Source organism: Ictidomys tridecemlineatus, chromosome 16 (genome assembly GCF_052094955.1).
Source record: "Ictidomys tridecemlineatus isolate mIctTri1 chromosome 16, mIctTri1.hap1, whole genome shotgun sequence".
Taxonomy (NCBI): Eukaryota; Metazoa; Chordata; class Mammalia; order Rodentia; family Sciuridae; genus Ictidomys; species Ictidomys tridecemlineatus.
In genome coordinates this window covers 3612858-3639953 of record NC_135492.1, presented here as the reverse complement: position 1 = coordinate 3639953, position 27096 = coordinate 3612858, and the positions used below count along the sequence as shown (strand labels likewise).

Here is a 27096-nt window from a genome sequence, read left to right as displayed (position 1 = left end):
AAAAAAAAAAAAAAAAAAAAAAAAAAAAAAAACAATTAAGAAGACAGAACTGCTGAAGAAAAGTGGTGATGGATCTGATCTCCAATTCTTCCATAGAGACCTGGGTCCTCCTGGCTATCTTCCTGGTGCTCCTATATCTGTGAGTAGCTGTCTAGTCTCCTCTCCACTGTTACCCTGGAGGTGGGGACATAATCATGTTCCTCTTTTCTTTGTCTATTTGAAAGATCAAAAGAGATTATGGAGTTGAAATTTCTATAAACACTTAAAAAGTTTCTATTGAGCATGCCTGGCCCCATCTCCTTTCCTAACACATAAATTGGCCTCACTGAATTACAAATTGACACATTTTTGGCAAAAAAGCCCACATAGTAGAAAAAAAATTCAGAAGACAGAACTGCTGAACAAATGGTGAGTTCTTGTGGATAGGGAAATTGGTGTTGAGATTTGTTTCTGGGGGTTATCTGATTGGCTCTGTGTTTCACCTAGAGGAATAAACCAGAATTCAGCATATACAGATAATTAATAACTATTATCACATGCAGTGGGAACCTCACTCCCTTTCAAACTTAGGGAATTCTGGGGAAAACTAGTTTACTTGGGTTTTGTCTCTTTATCTTCTTGGATTTCTGCCTATTGCAGAAGACATGCAAGAGGACTATCCCCTGTGCATGTGGTGACTCCTGCCCCCTCTTGCCCCCAGCACCCTCTATATAACACACCAATTTCCCCTCAGACTCCCTGGAAGGTTGACTGCACAATTCCCTCTTTTTCTCCTGGCACTTTCCTCTCTTGTAAAACTCAATTATTTCACCCTGAAATTCACAGAACTGTTTTCTTGTAAATGATAAGTGTCTAGAGCAGAGAATACCTGACAGAAATTTTAAGAAGTTTTATTCTTTCCTTTTGTATTATTTTTGCTCTCTCTGAGATATTAGCATCAGTAAAGAGACTTATTATCCCTCAATATGAAACAGTCTAGCAGCGTGAACAACATCACAAAGCCAAATTGGCTTTACTTCTTTTCCTTTACACTCCAACATAAACGCATGAATGAATATCATCTAGTAGGGAAATTGCTTTTACTAATGGGATCCTGACATCATGAAACAGAGGGAAAGAGGTTATTTTGATTGTGGGTAGGAGAGATTCCACACAGGTCACATCTGACATTTGTCTCAATTTCACTCTTAAAAATAAGGAATCAAAATAGCATGGAAAATGAAAATATAGATCTGTCTTTTATTGTCTGAAAGAAAAGGTACTACTAATTCAGGGTGTTGTGGCAACATAATCCTCTCTCTGCAGACATTCTCTAGTGAATCAATGTAGTTTAATTTTACTGTATGTAATGACAGGATTTGTACAGAGTATGTGAAAACTATACTGCCTTAAAAATTCTCCTCCAAAGAAGCAGCAAGTTCTTATTCAACTGTCTGGAACACATTATGGATTCTTATTTTATGTTGCATATTGTCTGCTCTGTCATCAGGACTGTAACTAAAATTTGGAAGGTCACCTTCTATGTAGTTAAAAGGAATTGCTGGGCATGTTGAGCTATTTAAACATGCCAGACTTTTCTCTTCTGTGCTACTATGGGGCAATCTTTGCAAGACTGGTTGTTTCGTGATTGAAGTAGCTGCCAGGAATCTCTTGTTCACCATTTTTCCTTTACCTAGTCTTTTATCTATTATCAATGCTGATAGGGGTGAAGATTTTAGGATCCAGAACCCTCAGGCATGGGGATGTGAACATGACACATCTGTGTTGCAGGTTGGCTAGCCCAAGGAAGCACCAGCCTTTGTGGGTTTTCATACAAGGAGAGTTGATGTATAGAGGCAATACAAAAATTTATTTTATGATTGACTGCCTTGGTAAACATGAGCATGCCTAACACTGTGCTGCCATCTGAGCATCACCAGTTGGAGGATCAGACTCAATGAGAGGAGGAATGGCCTGGAGATGATTCCTCAGTCATTTATTCCTCACAGTAGCACTAAGAGTCTAAGGAAACTCAGCCGTCCTTCTTGCTCAAGTCACTTAGATTGTCTGACAATGGACTTGGGTGACACTCAACTTAGCTCACGTTGGTATAAAGCCAATGGAAGTCCCAGTTTTCTTAAATGTCACATTTGTCATTCAACAGAAATAAGAATACTATGACTGCTTCCAAATATCCATGTGAAGTCAAATTTAAAGAAGGGCTGAATGCTGAACCAGAGACATGGCATAGAAAGAAGGAAAAGTATGAAAGGTTTATGACCAAATTGCAAAAAATAATGTTACCATAGGTTCTCAGTGGACACTGTGTGCTTGAATGGATTTGGTTACTCAAAATCTCATAATGAAAGGCATGTCAAAGCATTGGCCCTTTTTTACTAGGAATCTCTACGTTAAGGAAAGGTTAACATACCAAATACACATAGCAACTGTGATGCCCTGGCAGAATGCCAGCCTGACCTTCTCAGGCGCAGTCAAGGCTGGGAATGTTTATTAAGAACAAACCCAATTATTGGGGCAATGAAGACTCAAGTTCTTTTACCAAATCATTGTGCCTCTTGTGGCAGGAAGTTATCTCTAAGTGGTGTTGGAAAACAGAATGTGCCAGTTGGAGTTTTTGTTGTTATGTATCACCGACATGTTACCTATCTCACTGCTTGGTCCAGTTTCTAAGTCAGAGACTGGTCAGGACCTTATCTATAGAATGACAATCAGGGTGACCCGGCTTTCTATTTCACTTTATAGATATGGAACCTACTCTCATGGGCTATTTAAGAAGCTGGGAATACCTGGGCCAACACCTTTGCCTTTATTTGGAACTCTTCTGTACTACCGCAAGGTCAGTGTGCTTGAGCTCCCTCTATTTTATCTCCTGAGTACAAATGCCAGTTTAGTGTCATCAATAAAAATGTTTATCTTCAAGAGAAATTTAGTAGTTTTTATCCTTTGAGAAACAATGTTCAGGCCCCTCCTGGAGCATGGGCAGGTTTTCCCTGGAGCTCTGATGTCAACTCTTCAAGAGCCTCAGTGGAACAGCTTGGATCTCTCGTATATCTGCATTTGACTTTCATGATGTTGTTCAGACTTTGAATTTTTCATAAAAATGATTTTTAACTTGCTCGGTGCACATTTCCACGACGATTATATTGTGCTTAGTATTTGAGCAAAAAATCTGTGAAAGAGGGCATGGTAAACACCTTCAAACATTCCTATTCTTTGCAAGGTCTCATGAGTCCCTTTGTAAATTAAAAATGAAACTACAATTTCTGAAGTACCCCAAGCATTCATAAGTTGACAATTTGCACATACTTAATTTTTGAATATGTAAATACCCTGTGGTTATTTCCATGGCTTCACCCAAGTTTTACTTCCTGTGACATATTTGGAGAATTTAACAGATGAAACGACAGCATTCTGCATTTCTTCTTATCATTCAAAGATAGCACCCTAGCAGTGAGTCTTAGCAACAAATAAGTATGAATGAGATAAGTTAGCCCTTGTATATGGATTTCACATAATTAAACACAAGATGTGTATTGTTTTTTAACAAAGGCAGTATCACATATAAAATGAGCAGTAATCACATGATTTAAAAAAATTTAAATTTTTAAACTAAATACAAGGTAACATGTTCCACAAGAAATGTGAATTTTCATCAAGCCTTTGTCATTAACCCGTTTAGATATCTGACTCGGGGCCTGACTCTTGACAGAAATTTATGAGCTCAAAACCAGAGGCCAGAAAAAAATGCTACACTCTGCTCAGATTATCTCTTCCAAACACTGAGGCTTGTTTATCATACTCTAATTCTATAATTCTGAGCATAATTATAGACCCCCCTGAGAATTATAGGCCCCCTGACACCCTGAGAATTCCATTCTGCTATTCCTGCTGAAAAGGCATTATTTTCTATTTACGCTTTCCAGATAAACAGTATACTAGACAGGCTGTAAGATCCACATAATTGGGGATCTCCCTGTGCATCATGAAAACATCATCCCTGAAATATAGCAATAGGAAGATTTCTTTTTAAGTGTTAGAAAAAAAAAACTTAGAGCAAGTACTTAATTTGTTGACTCCCATGGGTAGGAGTTGCATCTCTCCATCTTTTCCACTTTGATCTGGAAAAACAGAAGGTGACTCCATTTTGGCAATCCTTACTTGTTCTTTCTCACTCCACAACATGCATGAGAATCACTGTTATGGTCTTGGTATCCCTCAGAAGCTCATCTATGAGGCAATGTAAGAAAGTTCAGAAATAAAGTGATTGAATCGTGAAATCCTTAATCTACTCTATACTATTTCCTCAGTAAGGATTAATTGGGGGCAACTGTAAGCAGGTAGGGTATTGTTGGAAGAGGTGGGTCACTGGGGGCCTGGCTTCAGGGCATACATTTTGTCCCTAGTTAGTGGAGTTTCTGTCTGATTCCTAATGCCACATCCTGAGCTGCTTTATTCCTTCACACTCTTCTGCAATGCTATTCTGCCTCACCACAGACCACAGCAACACAGGAAGCGATGTATGAACTGAGACCTCTGAAAATGTGAGCCCAGTAAATCTTAGTTTTCTACATGGTTCTTGTCAGAGTCACAGTAGTGAAATAGTCAGCTAAACTACTCACATCAACATGGTCAACTTAGAGGTGACTGGTGCCTTGACCTTCCTCATTTCCCCAGTATTCTACGGAGATTCATGAGAGAAATGAAAAAAGATCTGGGGATGAATGAGTGAAGTGGCCTTGAGAATATCCCTGGGAAACTCACTCACTTTTTCTCAGCTTTGATTTTTTCACATCCAGGTGGAAGGAATGACTCAAATTTGGCAGGATTTCAAAACAGTCCATGCACATGAGAAAATGATACAGAAAACTAGACTTGCTTCATATTCATACTCAAGGACAATTAGTGAAACTATATCACACACCTGTAGTCCCAACCACTCTGGAGGCTGAGGTAAGAGAATCACAAATTCAAGGTTCATAGGAAACATGGCAATACCTTGTCTAAAAAAAAAAGAGGATAATTTCTTCAATATGTACAACACTTCAAGAAAATTCAAGATGGACTCTAAATTCCCTTTTCTAATATGCTGCAGTCTGGCTGGGCACAAATTAACCAAGCCGCCACAAAGCCTTGTAGGTTCAAACAGCAACTCTTTATTCTGGAACTCTCACCAGCACTCTACATACACTTCCCAGGAACACACTCCCTCCACAGGGCTCCACGCAGTCAATTCTCTCTGAACCCCAAGAGAACTCAATGGGAACTCAAAAGTAGCGAGCACCAGAGGCAGCAGGATCCGCTCTAATCCCAGAGCCACCCTAATCTCAGAGCAGGGTCATCTTTTAACCATTCCCTTCAGCAAAATGCCAGGCATCATTCTGACTAAACTGTGGCTCTCAACACTAATATCCCATTTATTTTCTCTTCTTTGCCTTTGGATGACTTAGAATAAGAGCTTCCCTCTAACTGCCAGTTATAGACCATATTCCAGTCTGATTTCAAGGGATTCTAATTATTGGTTCCTGAATTAAAAGCAGGGTTCAATATTTTCAAAATAACAATATAAATTCTCTTGTTTCTCCACCCAGAGTTTTTGGCAGTATGATGTCCAATGTCATAAAAAGTATGGGAAAATGTGGGGGTGAGTGCCACGTCCAGCTAATGGGAACCGAGTCCGGCGAGAGACATCGAGGTTAAAAAATAAAAAAATCAAAGGACACCAAGGTTCTTCATCCAGGAGGAGGCATGTGTGCGCTTTATTGCCAAATTTGTTCTCCTTAAATATCTTTTGTAACAGGGGAAATGACTCAAAGGCGAGGAGAAAAGAGTAATAACTGTGTCCTTGGGTTATCGTCATGTCCCCTTTCAGGAGGCTCGAACAGGTCAAGCTGTTCCGAGAGACACATATGCTCGAGGTAGATAAACTGGAAACTGCAAGCCTGTATCACGGCCTTGTGAGCTGGCCACCTGCATCACGGCCTTGTGAGCTGGCCACATTGACATGCAGAACAAGGAATTGGGGGCTGGGCCCCGGGGGACAGGGAAGGCCTGCTACCAGCAGGTGAGTATTTTGGAAACTTCCCTTGAGTAGACTTATTAAATGAGGCACTCCAGGGCAAGAGGACAATGCCAGCCCAGAGCTATTACTGGGAATTGATTACATAAAGCTTTTAGAGGCTCCTCCTCCTGTCAAGAGTCCCATATTTCACCAGATGTCATGGTTCATGGACAAGAATGTCATACTTTTTACTTTTCTCAGTCTCTGATGACCCAAAAACTCTTGGCCTCACCTTCTCTCTAGTGCCCAGCCTCTACCCCCTTTTCCATTTTTTTCTTCATTAGGAGCCTTTAATACTGCATAGGAGACATTAAGTCAGACCTTCCTAAAATGTTCACCACGCATGGCTTAATCTACTTTCAAGATTGTCACATTGAATAAAAGTGACCTTTATATAAATTTTGGGGTTATTATGTACATTTGAAAGAAAAGAGGAGACAGAGATGAACAGATTGGGAAATGATTTGACCTCTGCTTTCTTTTGTTTTAACTTTCTCTGCAAGTGTGAAGTCTTGGAGATTTCATTTGTTTTTCCCTGACAATTAGGAGTTTTCACTAGAAGTATACACAGGGATTTCTCTGCCTACCTCATTCTACTGACTTTCAAGAATAGACTTCCAGTACATTTTAAACCACTGTGTTTCCATGGGCTTATGTACTTCATAATCTGCTAGGGTGAAAACAGCTAATTTCAGTAGCCATTTTCTTAATAATTCTTGATGAAAGCAGCTCCAGAGGTATTATTGTAGTTCTTGTGTTCTATAAGCAAGTGGAAGAAGGCTTTGCCTCTTCCTCCCTCTTCATTGTCTCTCATCAAGTCCTCAAAACAGCAGAGCTGGCCACATCATCCTACCTAACTGGCATGGCTCATAAAGGCCATGTTGTTGATTGGAAAGAGCACACAGGGCTGAGTCCCCACTGATACAACCTTAGCCATCTCTTGTATCTTAAGCACTTGTAAGAACTTAATAATTTACTTGTCTATTTTTCTCTAATTTAATATACTTTCACATCAGAAGAAACAATTAAAGCATAAAAAGAGAACCTTCAGAAGTGGATAAAATCTTTGCCCCCTGAACTTCATTTATGGTGTTAATATTCACAATATTAATAAGCTTAACACCAACAAAACAAATAACCCAATCAATAAATGGGCAAAATGACTGAGCAGACCCTTCTCAAAAGAAGAAATACAAATTACCAATGAATATATGAAAAAATGTTTAACATATCTCCCAATTAGAGAAGTGCAGATTAAAACTGCACTGATTATAAAATATTTTTAAATACAAAATTATTAGAGAATGAGGTAGAAAACATGTACGCACCATTTAGACATCTCTGACCAGGCTCTTCTTATAAAGAGTTTCTTTATCTTTAAATATCCCTTCCCTGCTTCAGGTACATGACCTTCATTTTATATGTCCAGAATGTTCTTGTGTGTCATTACCTAACTTGAACTTGTATCTAGTGTCACTGTGCATTCTACAGTCAGGCATACAAATTATGGAATATCAGTTTGGATTCCTGGGTGTTGCTCTAACTGAAGAATATGTCTTAGTAGGTTTAATGAGCTCTTCTTTCCCAACACAGATTGTATGATGGTCAACAGCCTGTGTTGGTTATTACGGATCCAGAGATGATCAAAACAGTGCTGGTGAAAGAATGTTATTCTGTTTTTACAAATAGGGCAGTAAGCATTAATTTTTTTAAAATTTCTTTTTTTTAATTGATTTTTTAAAAATAAATTACAGCAGAATGCATTACAATTCTTATCACACATATATAACACAATTTTTCATATCTATGGTTGTATATAAAGTATGTTGACACCAATTCATGTCTTCACACATGTACTTTGGATAATGATGTGTATCACATTCCATCATTTTTGCTAACCCCCGCCCCTTCCCTTTCTCTCTAACCCCTCTGCCCTATCTAGAGTTTATACATTCCTCCCATTCAACCCCTCCCTAACCCATCATGAATCAGCTTTCTTATATCAGAGAAAACATTTGGCATTTGTTTTTTTGTGGATGGGCTAACTTCACTTAGCATTATCTTTTCCAATGCCATCCATTTATCTACAAACACCATGATTGCATTCTCTTTTATTGTGGAGTAAAATTTCATTGTGAATATATCCCCCCCCTTTTTATCCATTCATCCACTGAAGAGCATCTAGGTTGGTTCCACAGTTTTGCTATAGTGAATTGCGCTGCTATAAAACACTGATGAGGCTGTGTCCCTGTAGTATGCTGATTTTAAGTCCTTTGGGTATAAACCAAAGGCAGGGATAGCTGGGTCAAATAATGGTTCCATTTCAAGATTTCCAAGGAATCTCCATACTGCATTACATATTGGCTTCATCAATTTGCAATCCTACCAACAAAGTATGAGTATGCTGCTTTCTCCCTATGCTCGCCAATATTTATTGTTGTTTATCTTCATAATAATTGCCATTCTGACTGGAGTGACATGATAGTGGTTTTGATTTGCATTTCTCTGATTGCTAAAGATGATGAATAGATTTTAATATATTTGTTGATTGAGCTTATATCATTTTCTGTGAAGTGTATGCTAAGGTTATTTTTAAAAATACAAATATTTATTGATTAAATTTGTGTCTTGGAGTAATCACAGCTTCACAGAAATTAGCTCCAAAACTGTTCAAGGAAGTTTCATAAAACTTTTCTTCTGTTTTTCCCAATTGACATGCTTTGAATATCATATTACTTATCTCTGAATGTAGTCTATTCCTGTTATAAAAGTAACCAGAAATTGACATTGATATAATCCACAGAACTTATTTAGATTTCACCAGTTTTATGTGCCCGTGTACATAAGAGCCTATGTACATTTGGGCAAAATTGCTGCTGTGGATAAATCCATATAATCATCAGCTTTTTTGGGATATAGTGATCCCCAAGGCTCCCTCTTGCTAGTCTTTTCAAGTCCTGATGGGTCACTTGTCTTTTCCTCTTAACAGGGTCTCCATAAGAGCAAGTATTGTCTTTTATGGGGGACGCTAATACATGAAAAGCTTTGCCTCTAACTTCTGTGTTGTTCTTGTTTCTCTCCTAAAAGTTATAGACTTTACAATTTACATAAAAACCTATGATCTATGTCATGCTATTTTAAAACAAGGTGAGGGTTCATTTGTTGTTGTTGTCTTGTTTTGTTGGTCTGTGGCTGTCCAGTTGTTTCAGTACCATCTTTAGAAAGACTGTTCTCCCTCTGATCATTCTGTTTACACCATTGCAAAGCATTCATTTGGGCTGAGAGGGTGTGTCTATTTTTCACTCTGTTTTATTTTAGTTGTGCCTGTGCTCTTCTCTCCATTGTGTTTTTTCTTGCAATGAGTTTCATTACCACTTTAAGTACCAACCTTGGGGGATGGTGACTATGTTAATAAAGCAAAGGAAAAAATATGTTATCATCTTGGGGCCAGGGTTGTGTGGTTCAGTGGTACAGTGCTTGCCTAACATGTGTAAAGGGCTGGGTTCAGTCCCCTGCACCACATAAAAAAAATAAAATAAAAATATTGTGTCCATCTACAACTATATATATATATATATATATATATATATATATATATATATATAGACAAAGAAGTTACCATCTTAACTTTTCTATGCATGCATTTGCCCCTTAGTTCAAAAAAAATGTGACACTTCATCTGGGGGAGTCCCTAGTATTATCATCAGAACAGGGAAGACTAGTGGCCTCTTTCAGTGGGTTTTATTGTAATGAACTGGTCTTTGCTTCTGGCTTGTTGGTTTTTCTAATGAATTCATAGCCTCAGAATGCTGAGCTGACTTCTCAAACTCCTGTCTCCTGGTGTGTTAAGTTAGCATTAGAGACTATCATACTGTTTAACTCCTTATTTTCTGTTATGTTTGTATGTGGTGCTGAGGATCAAACCTGGACTGCATGCATGTCAGGCAAGCGCGCTACCGCTTGAGCCACATCCCCAGGCCTCCCACTTTATTTATGTTGGTTTTTTAATTTTTCATACAAATTCAGAATAAGTTTGTCTGCAAAAACCCACTTGGTGAGATTTTGATAAGAATTCAATCAAATCTATAGATTACTTTGGGAAAAATCTGTATCTTTTCTGGGTTGAATCTTTCAATACATGTTATGCTTCTCCATTTCTTGAGATTTTCTTTAATATCTTTGATCAACATTTTATACTTTTCTGCATAGCAATCCTGTACTTGTGTTTATATCTGTTCCTAATGTGTTTCATTTTCTTTGGAGTGACAGTGAATAGTATTGTGTTTTTAATGTTTTTTTTTTTTTTTACATTTCCCTTGTTTTTATATAGCTTGTTTTTGCATGTTAATACTGTATCTTACAACCTTGGTGAACCTATTTATTAGTTCTAGAAGTTTTAAAATATTCTTTGAGATTTTTCACATTGATAATTTTGTCCCCTGAAGACAGGGTCACTTCAGGTTCTTTCATTTGCAATTTTTATGCCTTTTTAAAAACATTGTCCCATTGCTCCAGTACAAATTTAGAGTATAGTAATATTGGATAAGAATGATAAAAGTAGAAAACTATACATTCTTCCTGAACTTAGGAGAATAGATTCACCATTTCACCAGTAAATGTTATGTTACCTTAAGGTTTTGTTGTTGGTTTTGGGTTTTTTAGTATATAGAGTCTGTTTCAGATTTAAGAAGTTTTTTTTTTTCTTCCTAGTGTTTTGAGCTTTCATCATGAATGAGAACTGGATGTGTACCATTATAAATAAAACACAGTGTTGGAAGCTGAATGACAGCTTCCAGCAGGTTGGATTGACAGGCCAGTCTCAAGCTGGGAAACATAATTATCTTTCCTTTTCCTTCTGTCCCTCCATGTTTGTGTAGTGGGAGATGATTCAACAAATGTGCTTCCATATAATTGCATAATTTTTTCAGAATTCAGAAGAAGTTCCTAATCTTTTAAGTTATTAGATACTATATTTAAGTGGCTATATCCTGGCATCCCTTGCAAGACATTTATGCTGTACATATATGGAAAAGCATAACTGGTCTAGGCAACCTAGTTTTCCAAGGTTATCTGGATGACTGTCATCAATCAGTTTTTTCCTGTGCTGCCTGTATAGGATGCCCTAGGTCATAATGCTCTCTGTACCCTGGAAGAACAGTTTACCTACCATGAGGGGTCTTTGTATTTACACAGCAGCTGTAATATAAATACTGAACATGCATCTGGTGGCTGGGTACCCCCTCTACCCTCACAAGAGAAGAGGAATTTGGGATAAAAGTTTATGGAGCATCTAACACAGGGAGAGCCCCCTAGTAGACACTCAGTAAATAACTGATTAAAAAAACTGATACCTGTTTAACAAGTTCTCTACAATGTGGAGACTTCCAAAACATACCTCATACAAAATGTCTTTTTTTGTGTGAACTTCAGGTAGTTTTGCCATTGGGATTTATGCAAAAAGCTCTATTTGCAGCAAGGGATGAAGAGTGGAAGAGATTTCGAGTCTTGCTGTCGCCAGTGTTCTCCAGTGGGAAACTCAAGCAGGTAATAAACTAAGAGGACTTTAGTTAAAAACTTAAATAAGGATTTGGGGATAGGACATGTGTGAGAACATCATCGTTTTCCAAAGAATATTTCACTAAGTTTGAAATTTCTAATTAAAAAAAACTAAAAGTAAATATCAGAAAGATCAATACAGTAGAAGGAAGGGAACAGAGGGAAGAAAGAGAGGAGAGAAAGGGGAAGTATTGGGACTGAGTTAGAACAAATTATTTTTCCATGCTTTTATAATTATGTCAAAATGAAACTTATTCTTATGGATAAATAAAAAGAACTAATTAAAAATTTCAAATGACCTATTGTTTTTATATCTAGAAGAGATATTATTTTATTCATTATAAATATCTCATACTTTATAATCCTGGGAAAACCAGAGCCTCGGGGACTCGATTCTCCTCTAACTGTGGGTGAAGTTGTGTTTTGTGCTTAGATGATCCCCATCATTAACCAATATGGAGAAGCATTGGTGAAGTACCTGAGCCAGGAAGTGAAGAAAGGCAAGCCTGTCACTGTGAAAGAGTAAGTAGCAGGCAGCTCTGTGGTTCTGAGCTGTTTTAAGACCTTCCAGCACCCTGCCAGGGAACTGAAATTACCACTGTTGAGCTACCCCCTGACCAGACAAAAGTAAGTGTGTGCTGTCACAACCACAATGGTCCACACAAGGAGGAGAGGCTCCTAGGATGAGGCAGGGTGCTGGGACATCTGTGTACAAAAACAGAATTAGTTTATCTGCTTGATCGTCAATGTGGATATTATGTAAGTCAAAACACATATTTTACAATGAAGAACATAATCACTCAGAAGTTGAGGGTAGAGCCTAGGGAATGTTGGATGGGGGGAAGTTTCTGGTACCTATTGAGCAGGGATAGAAAGATATAACACAGAGCTAGGGTTGTAGCTCAGTGGCAGAACACTTGCCTAGCATGTGTAAGGCACTGAGTTTGATCCTCATCATCACATAAAAATAAACTGATAAAATAAAGGCATGCTGTCCTCTACAACTAAAAAAAATATTTAAAAAAAATTAAAAAAGAAAAATACCATGCAGGCCATGGAACAACAAATCTCTTCATGGTTGCACTGAGAATATCAGCAAAATACAAAATATGAAATATTCTCACCACTTGTTCCTCCAGTCTCAACAGAGATAAGGTCCTGAAAAGATATGGATTACAACTACCATATCATTTGTTATATAAAATGGGTTATTTTGACCCATGAACAACCACTGATACTTGGTGAAGGTGATCCCCCACTCACTGCTTGACAGGGTCACAGTGAGAAAAAGTGTTGGAAAAGCCGCTCTCCCACTGTCTTGACAGGGTCACAGTGAGGATGAATGCTGGCAAAGCCATGCTGGTTGGTGGGTAACCGAAACCATGAGACCCTTTTTTTTATGTAATTGGGACTTTGCATTTTCATGCATATGCTTCTCACAGGAGGCATGAGTATGTTAAATGCCAAACAAATTAAATCTTAGATGGCTAGAACATAAAAGGTAGTTCATGCCTTGGAGGGTGTCCTACTACCCAACATATCAAGGACAATGTAGAAGGCTATTCTTCTATCTTAGTACATTGTGGACAAACCTAATAACAGACAACAATCATCTTTTGAAAGGTCATGAGAACTAGTGCTCCTTGACTGAGAAACAAAGAAACTCTTTGAGAAAGCAGCTCAAACAGTTTTATGAGAATAAATTTAAGAATTAATTAAAATAGATTTATAAGACACAGTTTTAGAATAATGTTAGAAATATTATTTTATTTAGATTCTTAAGTTTAGAAATTCTTAAGTCTTTAGTTGTATAGGTTTTTGATATGTTTTAAGGATAATTCATAAACTTTAGGATATTTTAAATATAATATTTAAAGGGACATTTTTAGATGGGCATTTTAGATTAAAAATAAAGTACAAGTGTACTTTAGGTTAATGATTGGTTAGGAGACTTAGAGTCTGGTTACGTAGTTTGACATTAGTTAATAAGAAAATAACATATCTTGGGAAAAATAGTAAATCTTGGGAAAATCTGCAAAAGTAAATTAGTGACATATTTTATTAATGATTCTGTACTTTTAATAATTATATAACTGAAGGTCATATCCTGGAAAAATGTAAATTAATTTACCCTCAATCATGGTTAAGGAAATGTCATGTCTTGGCAAAGTTTTAAATTATATAATTAATGATGTATTGTGAATCTATAATGATGAGAAAAATTGTAATAAAAGGGGACGCAGAGAAAGCTGCTTTAGCTCTCTCTCTAGATATTGCTCGAGGGAAGGACTCCTGTCTCATCTTATCGCGGATGCAACTCATCCTTCAGGACTCCCTGGACCCCGCTAGGGCAGGACCCCGGCAGATACTGTCTTGGGAAATCTGAGAGAATATGTTCCCCACGTTGTGAGATCATCCAAGTACATTTTAAGAAAATTTTCAATGTTTTAACTGAGGATATTCTTTCTTACTCATTTCCTTTTGTGAGATTCTGCCCTTGGGGCCACTTTGGGTCCTGAAGTTCAGGACCTCTCAGGAGCTGTAGCAGTGGGTGCAGAGAAGGGGGGGCAATGTTTCTGCCTCTCAGAACAGGGTGTTGCTTTTATGTGATGTGCTAGAGAGGAATCAGCTCTGGGCACAGACTGTGATGAGGCAGGACCTAGGTCAAGGTCACCTATATTGGATCCCCTACCAGGAGTCAATTATAACACCTTGGTTTTGCTGAAGCTCCATACTTAATCATCTTTTATCATCTGCGCTCCACTCACTGAGGTAATTTATCTGATTATGGGTGTCTGTCTCTGTGACTGAACTCCTTGAGCTCACTACCCTAGTATCCCTAACTCCCCTGGCACAGGGGCAGCTGCCTCATGGCATTTGATAGGAGCATGGACTAGTCATTTGATCAACAGATATTTCTGACAGTGTGTGAATGTGCTCATATCACTTCTTCCAGCATGTGTAGTAGGAGAGTAAATCAGTACAGATTGAAATTTTACATTTCTTTTTCTACTCAGAATTTTGGGGAGCTACAGCATGGACGTGATCGTTAGCACATCTTTTGGAGTTAATGTCAATTCCCTCAACAATGCACAAGATCCATTTGTGAAAAAAGCCAAGAAAGCCATTGGTTCAGATGTCTTCCATCAAATTTTTCTTATAATTAGTATGTGGATCACCGTTTCTTTTTTTTTTTCTTTTAAAATAACAACTTCATTAAGATATTATTTACATACTATATGCTTCCTTACAATGTAAAACTCCATAATTTTTAGGATGATAAATGATATGTGCAGCCCTCACCATTGTCAAAACTCAGAAAACTCATTATCTTTTAACTGTCAGCTTTCAAAATGGTTTATGCTAAACAAACACTACTGTATTTTCTATTTCTTTAGCCTTGCATATGATGCATACATTATAAAAATGGGGACATACAATATGTGGTCTTTTGTGATGTAAGGTGATATCATTTAGTATTTTGTTTCCAAGTAAAATATATATCAGTATTTCATGTTTATGGCCAAATAATATACCATTGTATAGATATACTACAATTTAGTTATCCTTTCATCAGTTCATAGACATTTATGTTATTTCCACCTTTTGGCTATTATGAATGGTGCCATTATGAACATTAGTGTGAAACTTGTTTGTGAACTCTAGTTTTCAATTTCATCTGAGTATATACTCAGGAGTGAAATTGCTGCCTTACAAAGTACTTCTGTCAGTGTTTTCCATAATAGCTGTACCATTTAATATTCTTACCAAAAGTGTATGAGGGTTCCAATTACTTCACTTATTTTCTAACACTTCCTGTTTCCATCTCTTATTTTAGACATTGTAGTGGATGTGAGATGTCTACTTATGTGGATTTGATTTGCATTTTCCTGTTGGTTACTGATAACAAGCAATGTTAATCACTTTTTTATTTGTTCTTTTCAGATATACATCACATATTTATAAAAACATAAAGTATACCTTATTCTAATTAGGATGGCAGGCTTGTGGAGGTACATGATGTGGAGATTCACTATGAGGTGTTCATCTATGTACATAGGAAAGATAATTCAGATTCATTATTTTAAAGAATGTCTATCCATATCTTTCCCCACAATTTCCTGAAGTATTTGTATTTTTGTTTTGAGGCTTAAGAATTTTACTGGTGTGATTCTGTACCATGTACAACCAGAGGAAGGAAATCTTGTGCTCCATTTGTGTACAATGTGTCAAAATACATTCTACTGTCATGTATAACTAATTGGAACAAATTAAAAATAAAAGAAAAAATAATTTCTAAATAATTTATTTGAAAAAATACTTCTTCATATATTCCTTACACAGTTTCTTATCAGATTATGATTTGAAACAAGCTTTTCCTATTCTATAAATATCTATTTACTTTCTTGATAGTGTCCTTTAAAGCACAAAGTTTTTAGTTTTTTGCAGTTTATTCCTATCATGGAAGGTATTCCATATCCCAACCATTGAAATGAATGAGCTGGATTTCAAAATCTTAAAATGTATTAATATTAAAGCTGTAGTGTTCACAAAAGAAAAGCAATTGATAGTAGATGCATGCAATTTGATGCCATTTATATAAATGTTAGAAACTGAACAGGTCTTGGAAACTTAATGTTTAAATCAGTTTCTTTTATTGTTTGTGCTCCAAGTATCAAATATAAGAATTGATTGAAACCATATTGACTTACATACTTTTTATTGTTTACTACTAAAAATTGTAGTTTAGCTCTGATATTAAGGTAGCCCAATGATTTTAATTTAAGTTTAACATTCAGGGCCAGGTGAGGACAACATGTTATTCTTTTGCATGTGGCTATGTAGTTGTTCCAGCACCATTTTTTGAAGAGTGTCTGCCCTGTTCAATGGCCAGGGCACCTTTCTCAAAATTCCATGGTCCATAGACATGTGGGTTAATTTCTGGACTCTAAATCTTATTCCATTTATCTATATGTTTACCCATCTTGTAGGACCACATTTTATTTTTGCTTTGGAGTAGGTTTTTAAATCAAGAAATGTGAGTCCTACAACTTCAATCTCATTTTCAACATTATTTTAGCTATTCTGTGTTCCTTTGAATTCTATGTGAATTTTAAATCAACTTGCCAATTCCTCAAAGGAGCCAGCTAAGATTCTGTTAGAAAGTACATTAGAATCTGCAAATCAATTTCAGTACTATTGCCATTTAAACAATATTAAGTTTTCTGATCCACAAACCTGAGATGTTTTTCCTAGTCATGTAGATCCTCTTTCTTTTATTTCAACAATATTTTGTAGTTATTATTGTGCTTGTCTTGCACCTTTGTTAAATTGATTCCTATGTATTTTATTCTTCTTAATGTCATTGAATATAGAATTATTTTTTAATTTCTTAGTTTTTTTTTGGGTTGCTTATCACAGTGTAGAGAAATGCAGTTTATTTTTGTGTACTGATCTTGTATCATAAAATGCTGGTGAACTTTTTATTACTTACAGTATTCCAAGAGAAGTGGTGAGAGAGGGATGCTTGTCATGTTCTTGATTTGGGGTAAAACTATTACATTATTAAGCTACAAATTTTCATAGATATCATTTATCAGATTTACAAAATTTCATCCTAGTCCTAATTTGCTGAGGGTTTTATCACAAAAGAATGATTTTGAGAATTATTTTTCCACGGGGAATGTTGGTTTTGATTTTATCAAATGTTTTTTTCTGCATCAATTGAAATAATCCTCTGTGTTGACTTTTTTATTTCATGGATTTGGTGTATTACACAACCATTTCCTGTGTTGTCTTTGCTTGGTATTAGTATTAGGGTAATACTGGTCTTTTAGAGTATATTCAGAAATGCTCTTTTAATTTTGGAAGTGTTTTTGAAAAATTGGTATTAGTTCTGTATTTTGTAGAATCTACTATTAAAACAATCAAGATCTGGGCTTGTATTTGTGAATAATTTTCTATTACTAATGCAATCATGTTACATTTTACAAGTTTATTCATGTTGTATATTTACTTCTCAATCAATTTCTGTAGTTTGTGTCTTTTAGGATTTTCTGCACAAATATATGTGAACAAGCAAATTGTTAGAATTCTTTCATAATCCTTCTCCAATGGTAGTAATAAATTCTTTTTTCATTTCTCTTGCTATTCATTTCTTTTTTAATATTTATTTTATTTTTTCATTAACATGTATGAGTTATGCAAATAAATGGAGTTCCATGTGATGTCTCAACACATATACACAGCATACACAAATGAAATAGAGCCTTTCTTTATCCACCTTCTGCCATAGCCCTTTCCAACCTTTAATAATCACTATTATACATTCAGGTCAAATATTTTTACCTTCCACACATGAGAAAAAACATGTGGTACTTGTACTGATGTGTCTAGTTTAGTTCATAAGCTGAATGTCCTCTAATTCCATCCACTTTTAGCTACAAAATACAGAATTTCATTCTTCTTTATGGATGAATGTTCCATTGGGCATATATGTATGTGTGGGTATATATATTTTTTATTTTAATATATATTATAAATACATAAATTTTATATTATAATATATAATAAATAAATATATATATATATCACTTTCTTTATCCATGCATTGATGGATACCTAGATTTAATGCACATATCAGGTATTCAGAATAATAAAGAAATAAATCTGGATGTACAGATGTTCCAATCATATAGAAAAAATATATTAATATAAAATATGTTTTATATATCTATAAAGTATTACATATATAAATGATATATATTTTCATAATATAACAAATTTTTAAAAACATAATGGCCAAACACCAAAGTAATCCAGTTTAAATATAGAAAAATTCTCCAAATAGTTATTTCTCAAAAAAAAATGACTTAAAAATACATGAAAAAACTATTCAATATCACTTGGTGTAAGGGAAATGCAAATAAAAACTACAATAAGACATCATCTCACCCTGGTTAGAATGACCATTATCAAAAAAAGAAAGAATGAATGAAAAAATAACAAATGCTAGTTAGATGTGGAGAAAAATTTCTCTTACATACTGTAGGTAGAAATGTACACAATTCTGGAAAAGAGTGTGAAGGACTCCAAAATAAATAAAAGTAGATATACCTTCTGATCCAGATGCCCATTTCTAGTACATATTGAAGGAAATATCATATGAAACTGTTATGCCTTTGTATTTCTTGGTCAATCTGGCTAATGGTTTGGTGATTTTTATGACATTTTCAAAGGGGTAAGGTGACATATACACACCTTTTGTTTTTGTCGATTTTATTTCTTTTCTATTTCATTTGTTTCAACTTGGGTTTTATGATTTTCTTTCTTATGCTTCCCTTTTGTTTAATTTCCTCTTTTCACCATTTTATGATTTAACTTAGACTATTGACTTGAGAACTATCTTTTATAAAACCTATACATCTGTAGCTATATGTTTATGAGCGCTGCTTTTGCTACTTCTCCTAAGTGTGATATAACATGTCATCACCTTAATTCACCTAAAAAACAACTTCTAGTTGCTTTTGGATTCCATCTTTCATGCTTGACAGTTGTGTCTGGAAGTTTTATAGTTAATTTGTATTTTTGTCTGAGTTTCCTGATTTTCCATCTGTTATTGATTTCTGGTTTCAGTTCTTGACAGCTGAGAAACATAGGCCAACTTGTACCTATCCTGCCTACTTTTCCTTGAATGCATAATTAATTATAGCACAGAGTATAAACTGTTTTACCCAGAGACCCTATTCCAATACACAAAAGGGTAAGGAGCCAGGGAATTTAATCCTCTTCCTTTTATCAGTCCAGTGGCATTGATGGGGCCACTGATCTCCTGCTATGGTGGCTGCAACCCCATGTATGAAATGCCCTTGCTCAGCCATGAACCAGACACCAGGTACTGGCCACAGAGGCAATGGCTTCTGCTGGAGGAAACTGATGATTTTTCTCTTCTGTATTTTTTATAAAATAATCAATGCTCCTGGGATGTTGCCTTTTCATCAAGGTTTCTCTTTATTTTTTCTTTCACTTTTTTTCTAGTGATATTTCCATTCCTTAGACCAGTGTTTCAAGCATTAAATGTCTACAGGTTTTCAAAAAGTGCTCTGGATTTTTTTAAAAATTCTGTAATGAAGGTGAAACAAAAACCCCTAGAAAATAAAGAAAAGGTAAAACCTGGTGGTGGTGACATGACAATGTTCACTTTTTGATCATTTATTTGCTGTGTACATCTGACTTGTGCATATACAAATGTACATGTAATTTTGTAAGTGGTGCTAGGGATTGAATCCAAGGTCTCATGTATGCTAGGCAAATACTGAATCACTGAGCTTCATTCCCCAGTCCCTCTCTGTACATTTTTTAAAGTTGATGGAATACTTTAAGATTTGCACTGGAGAATTTTTACATTTTGGTTAGAATGAAGATCAAATTTAAAAAAGTCAAACTGATAATGAGTAAGATTGACAATTTTTGATGCAATAATAGACATGATGTTATGTCTTGAAAAAAATATCATTCAAATAAAAACCTTATCATTTCCCTCTCATTCAGTAAACTGTCAAAATAAAAATCGTATTTCAAAATGATTTTACTGTTAAAAGTATTCCCCAAATCTTAAACTGGTGAACAATCATTACAATTCAAAGCCCTTTACATCTTAATTGGCACATTCTTCAAAGGAAGGTCCTATTGGGCACCTGGTGAAGTATGTGTATGTTAAATCTGAGTCTTTTCCTGTCCACAATCAGGCCGTGCTCTTCAGTTACCATCAAGGTAATATGCTAACCCAGGTTTGCCTTCTGCTTTGCCTGAAGGTCAGCACAAGAATGTTTCCAGGTCAGGGAGGCAGGACAGACATCCCCAAGTGTGACTGAAGATTGAATCATGTACCTAATGGGTGGAGGATTTGATGAAACACAAACAAAAGCTACTAATCATCTTTGAAACTACCAAGTGTATTCAGTGTGGTCATTGAATAAGAATTAAGGCAAAATAAAAGAATTGAAGTCCAAGACCACTTCCTGGTCAAGCAAGTATGACAGGAAAAGGAGACAAACCCAGCATTATGGGGAGCAAAGACCAACAGATATTGGACACCATAGCTGGATTTCTCTCAGGAAAATATCCTGTTTTCCATGGTTTATACATGCATATTTTTTTTACTTGTGGGTTGTGTAACCCTACCCAGACTTCTGGACTTAAAGGACCCATATTCTAAGAAGGGAGGTGAAATGCTACATTCAAGATGTACTTCTGACTTTATGACTGATTTTGTCATTCCCATTTCCATTTCTAATTCCAGAACCGCATTGATTTTCTCCAGTTAATGATTGATTCTCAGAATTCCCAAGACAAGGAGCCCTACCAAGGTAACCAAGAATGTTTCATGGTCCATTGACACGGAAATTCAAATAAGCAAATTATCCTGAAAATATACACATTTTCTAGAGAAAATAGATTTCCACCAAATTGCAGGAAGATACACATTTGGATATTGCAAATGGTGCCCACATGTACTGTCTAGAATCATACAGATGTAACAAGGCTCAAAAATTGAAGGGAAACTAGGAAAACGCATTTCAGTCATGAAGTTAGTCTGTTGTCTTTTTACCGTCAACATCAGAACAAATGATGATTTGAAGCCTCATTCAGATACACTGAATCAGAACCTCTGCCTGGATATTTGCATTTGTACATCCAATCAGGAGGTTCACTGTTCCAGTAGTGGTGAGGGTCAATGGCAGTACTGGGTGAAAATGTGTTTACTAGCTTCATCTGATATTAAGATTAACTTTTCCCATGTAATTCATAAGAATGTTGTGGGGGAAACCTCCGATACTGTGTAAATATCCTATTCCTCAGCATACTTTCACCAACTAGTTTTATCATACATGAATGATTTTTGATATAAAACATTTGAATTATGATGTTTACAAACTGCTGTCTTTATCATTCTATTGTCTACTGTACATTTATGAGTTGGTATTAGATTGTCAGAGAGTTCCATTCTTATTTATGTCAGTATGATGTTATATACTATGAATTTATTCTCTTGCTATCATTTTTTATTTTGATGGTCAAATTCTCTTGGGCTTAAGTCTTTTAACAACTTATCCCTTCTCTTTCTGTTCCTCGTCCCTCTTCTCTTCCTCATCTTATATTTTGATTGATAAAATTGACTATATTTTATAGCAGTTTAGGTTCATAGCAAAACTGAGAAGAAGGCATAGAAATTTCCCATATCCATTTTTTTTCTCGAAATTCATCTGTTTCCCCCATTACAAAGGTCCCTCACCAAAATGATATATTTGCCACAATCAATGAACCATCACAGATAAGTCACCTTACCCCTAAGTTCATAGGTGAACATAAGAGTTTTTGAGTTTGTACATTCTATCAGTTTTGATTCCTATATAATGATATATATCCACATTGTAGAAACATACACAGTATTGCATGTTTTCTCAGATTGTTTTGGGAGAACATTCTTGCTTTCTGGTGCAAGAAACTCTAGGTTCCTTGTCTATATCCTTTGATCAGGCCTGGAATCACCCATTTTTTCTAGAAGCCCTGGCTTTTTTAAGTGAGAGATGGTATTAGAAACCAAAATCTGGAAGTGTAATGTGACCATTACTACTGTAGTTTCTTTGAGATCGTTTCTCTGAACAGAGATATGAAAATAAAATATATTAGTGCAGACTGAGCAATATAAATATTTCTATGTGAGTCCATATACATGGTTGAAACAGTAATCCTCTCCCTGATTCCACTACAACTTTCTGTGTTGAATGAAGTACTAAATATAAGTATTGTTCATACAGTAAGCACTGGATACGTGGCTATGTAGCTTTTGGCATGTAGGTAATGTTACTGAAGAAGTGTACTTTCTATTGTTATTTAGATTTAATTCATTAAAATTTAAATTTAGATAGACACATATGGTTAGTGGCTACCACTAACTTAAGTGTAACTTAAGTTTATACTCCAATTTCATTTTAGTATCATTGGGTTTATGCCAGTAGTGGGGAAAATTCGGTTTGAGTTTTCCCACAATAGCATCATAGAAAGCTTCTGTAAGCTAGAATTCCATGTAGATCTTTCTCACACTCATTTTGTATTTTTGTATTATTTTTTGTTATGAATTACATCGTTGGAATGTATACCATATTTCGTTCAGGTATTTGAGTATCAACAAATCCTAATCATTTCTCCAATCAATGAGATGAATACTTGAATGTGACATTTTAGGAGAAAAGTCAAGAGAAACAACACCTTCTATCACAAAGGCTGTTTGATGATTATGAAGTTCAGCAAATAGAGGGGATGTGTACTAAGAAAGATGACATTCAGTCCAAGATTGATAAGCAATGTTAATTTCACTCACTGAACCCCATCATCCTATGGCTTCTGCCTAATGCCCTGTATCAACACATTCTTTCTTGTGTGATTTTAATACCACTCATTAGGCTCTGGTTAATCACTACTCTTCTGGGTTATTTTTCTCTGTATAGTTTTTGCACACCCTGAGATCATCCAATTTGAAAACTGGTGCCCCAGGTCTTCTATTACCTGATGATTCTTAGGCTAGTTTGTGAACAGAGTTGACTACATCTCATGGAAGTTCAGATTTCAGTTTGGTAGCTTGAAACTCTGTGTTTCTAATAAGCTCCTTGAAGCTTTTGATGCTGCTGGTCCATGGACCACAGTTTGTGTAGAAAAATTTCTCTGTGGCTCAGTATAGTTCTGTCAATCATGGCCTTTATTTTCCCTGCAAAGATGCCAGTATTGCAAATGCTTTCAAGGTTCTTCAAACTACATTCTAGATAGAGTAAGTTTATTTTTTTCCCAGGGGAAGAGTGCTACCCACTATTTATAGCTAAATAACGTTCATGATATGCAAGGCACAGTTGAAAAATACTGTTTGTTTGACATCCATACTGTCTCTTGAAATCACCCAGTTGTGTTCGTGGTGGGGGGTGGCAGAATGAGGAACATTATGAATTGCTCTTCCAGTTTTTCCTCATTGGATTTTGGATCATCATTCTGATTTATGTTCATGTGAACTGTAAAGTGTGCATGTACATGCTTAGACTAAATTGTCTTTCCTCTCCTTTTAGGTCTATCTGATCTGGAGATTGCAGCCCAGTCTATTATCTTTAATTTGGCTGGCTATGACACCACTAGCAACACTCTTTCATTTATTATGTATCTACTGGCCAGCCACCCTGATGTCCAGAAGAAGCTTCAGCAGGAGATTGATGAGACTTTGCCAAATAAGGTTAGTGAATGGCACCTGGAGGGGAGAGGAGAGTTAAAATCTCTGGGAATCTCAGTGTGTTATTGGGCAGTTCTAAAATTATGATGGTTATTAAATACTTTGCAAATGCTATGGTATTTTACCAATATGAGTTATTTGAGGAGCTCTGAAAACATCAGTGTACTGTGTCAACAAAGTTTTAAGTTATTTCCAAATCTTAATTTACAAAAAATTTCTTTCTTGCCAGGCACCTGTTACATATGATGTACTATTTGAGATAAAGTATCTGGACATGGTGGTGTATGAAACTCTCAGATTGTATCCAATTATTGAGAGAATTGTGAGAGTCTGTAAAAAAGATGTTGAACTCAATGGGGTGCGCATTCCCAAAGGAACAATCGTGGCTATACCAACATATAGTCTTCATCAAAACTCCACGTACTGGCCAGAACCTGAAAAGTTCTACCCTGAAAGGTACAGGGCTCCTGAGAAAAAAATCCACCCTTAAGAGGCTGTTTCACACATATTCTGAGGTCTTTTAGTGCAGATGGCATACATGTGATTTTAAAATTTTCTTGTTTTAAGAAAATTTTAAGAAGTCTTTTACAAAGTGGTAATTGTTTTAGAAGACAAACATTAGAAAAAATAAATGACTATAGCAATTTAAGGCCCGAGAACATCAAGATAAGCCCTATCTATTATTAATGTGATTAATTCAGTATGGAAATTTTTATATAAATGTGTAGTTTTTAAAAACTGAAATGCTATCACATTTCATTTGATGTTAAACTGTTTTTTATTTTATTTAACAGTAATCTATAAACCTTTCTGCCACTTGACCAGTCTCTTATTTTAGATGCTTATCTTTTTTAATCATTTTAGGATTTTTGTCCTGTTCACTATAGCTCCTTGAATTTTCTACCAGCTTTAGGAAGCACTGCTATCTTCCACTTGATTAAACATTGCTTCCTGGTTCCTCCAGCACAATTGTTAAATACAAGTTAAGGCCTAAGAACCACCCCCCACCCAGATAGTTTAAGCAGCCTCACTGAGGATGGAGAGAGCTCAGATCCTCAGAGTTTTGTCTCTGGAGTGTTCTGGGCCAGCTCTTCATACTATCCACATTTGATGACTTTTTCAAAGCCAAGTAACCTGCCCCCAAGACACCTGAGATATTCATTCTTAAATATGTCTTGACCTTGGTCTTCTGAAAATTTTGATCCTTGACCTTGGTCTTCTGAAAATTTTGATCCAACCTCACAGTTTGCACTCTAGAAAGAGTTACTGTTTTCCTGTTGTTGTACTGAGAAGCAAAATAGAGAAAGTTTTCAGGGTAGTGTCTGGGGGGTCCAGTGGCATGGGATCAAGACTTCTCTTGGCCCCTAATGTTACACTTCTTGATTAGAGTGACCTTGTCTTGTTGGTTATGAGTTCCTCAATGCCAGTTTCCTCCAATTTCAGCACTTCCAACTTTTGAACTTCACAGATACAAAATCAGAGATTACACATCTCTTTGATTCACTGAGGCATGATAAGATACTACATGCTTAAAGTGCATCAGGGACTAGACCAGGATGAGGAAAATTACAAAGATGTGTGGTATAGAGGACTCTTGACATACACACAAGCATAATCTACAGACAGTAGTTTGGAAAACGCTTTCAATGCTTCCGCATCTGCTCATCATCTGCTCAAACAATTATCAACCAACCTCATCAGACCCTCCACACACCACAAACCCTCCAATAGATTCCATATTACTTTGATTCATAATCACCTATAAATTTGCCAAAATGTTCTCAAATATATAAGAATACATTAAAAAAAATCACAATGTCATTATCACTTTCTCCAAATCAACACTTTCTCCTTAAAGTAATCAAAAAACTAGGGCTCAATTTGAATACAAACTGGGTTCAACATTCCAGATATTATTTCTAAACTTATGAGACAGACTCAGAAGACAATGATAATATTCTATGGAGAGAGAGGCAGAAACAGAAGGAGAAGGAGAAAATAGATGAATGAGGAGGAGGTAGAGGAAGAGAGGAACTGGGTAAAAGAAGGGAGAGAGGAAGGAAGGGAGACAATAAGATCCAGATAAAAAGGAGTATAGAGAAGAGAGGTAATCATGGTGGGAGAATTTTCTCCTCCTTCATCAATAAAAATATGAAATGCAGGAGTGGAAGTTATGGTAGGAACACACTTTGCTTCATTTATATGCTCATTTTCTAATTTTTTAAAGAGTGTGTATGGATCACAATCCTGAATATAATTTCAGTACTTAAAGACATATTTTCTTTTAAATAGCATTCATCACATCTTAACAAGACAGAGAGCTCCTCTAGTGTAAGGAGAATGAAAAAGTTCTGTAGGTTTCAATTCTTATAAGAAAAGTCACAGAAGGATTTCAGTGACCATTCCACAAAAGAATCCTGTGCTTTGCTGCTTATGAATGTTTAGGAGACAACCCCAATTATGTAGGTTTCATAGATTTATGTCTCAATAACTTATTTTCATCTACTATTGTGAAATTAGGTTCAGTAAGAAGAACAAGGAGAACATCAATCCTTACATATACAAGCCCTTTGGAAATGGATCCAGAAACTGCATTGGCATGAGGTTTGCTCTCATAGGCATGAAACTTGCTCTCATCAGATTACTGCAGAACTTCTTCCATCCTTGCAAGGTAACACAGGTCAGGACACTTTATGAAAAAGTAAGGTCTTGTGGGTAGTTACATTTAGTTGAGGAACCTATTTAAAGAAAAGTATCTGCTCACTCAAAGACTCTCTTTTGAGACACTTGTGCAATGTTAGGCTTCTTCAGTTTTAGAGCTCTATATCTGTGGCTTTATAAAAAACAAGAGATTAAAGATCAGGTAGCTAAGGAATCCCAGACACAAGAGGCTGAAAGTATTTTTTACTTGTTTGTATAGCTTTATTGTCTGAAATGTACTTTTTCCGATTCTTTCTGTTGTTCGAGTTTCATTTACTACATCTAAATATACTTGCTTAATGTTTGCAGATTCCTCTGAAATTAAGCAAGAAACCATTTCTTCAACCAGAAAAACCCATTGTTCTAAAGGTTGTGTCAAGAGATGAGCCTGGAAAGTAGAGTCTAAATCTCCCTGAAAATCTCTGCTATGTTCTTCAAAGAAGATGTATCTCAGAAGAAAAGACATATTGATTTTCTCTATAAATAAAAAATTGGTCTTGAAAATAGA

The 27096-nt window shown here is 35.9% G+C and overlaps 1 protein-coding gene across 1 annotated transcript; it reads left to right on the top strand.

Annotated features, from left to right (window-relative positions):
* LOC144371450 (cytochrome P450 3A9-like) lies at positions 1–27096 on the top strand. The gene is made up of 13 exons (XM_078033764.1): positions 1–139; positions 2743–2836; positions 5589–5641; positions 7652–7751; positions 11489–11602; positions 12048–12136; positions 14632–14780; positions 19652–19779; positions 20916–20982; positions 23731–23891; positions 24118–24344; positions 26409–26568; positions 26898–27096. Exons 1-13 carry the CDS (start codon positions 69–71, stop codon positions 26985–26987), a joined length of 1503 nt encoding a protein of 500 aa, XP_077889890.1. The 5' UTR covers positions 1–68; the 3' UTR covers positions 26988–27096.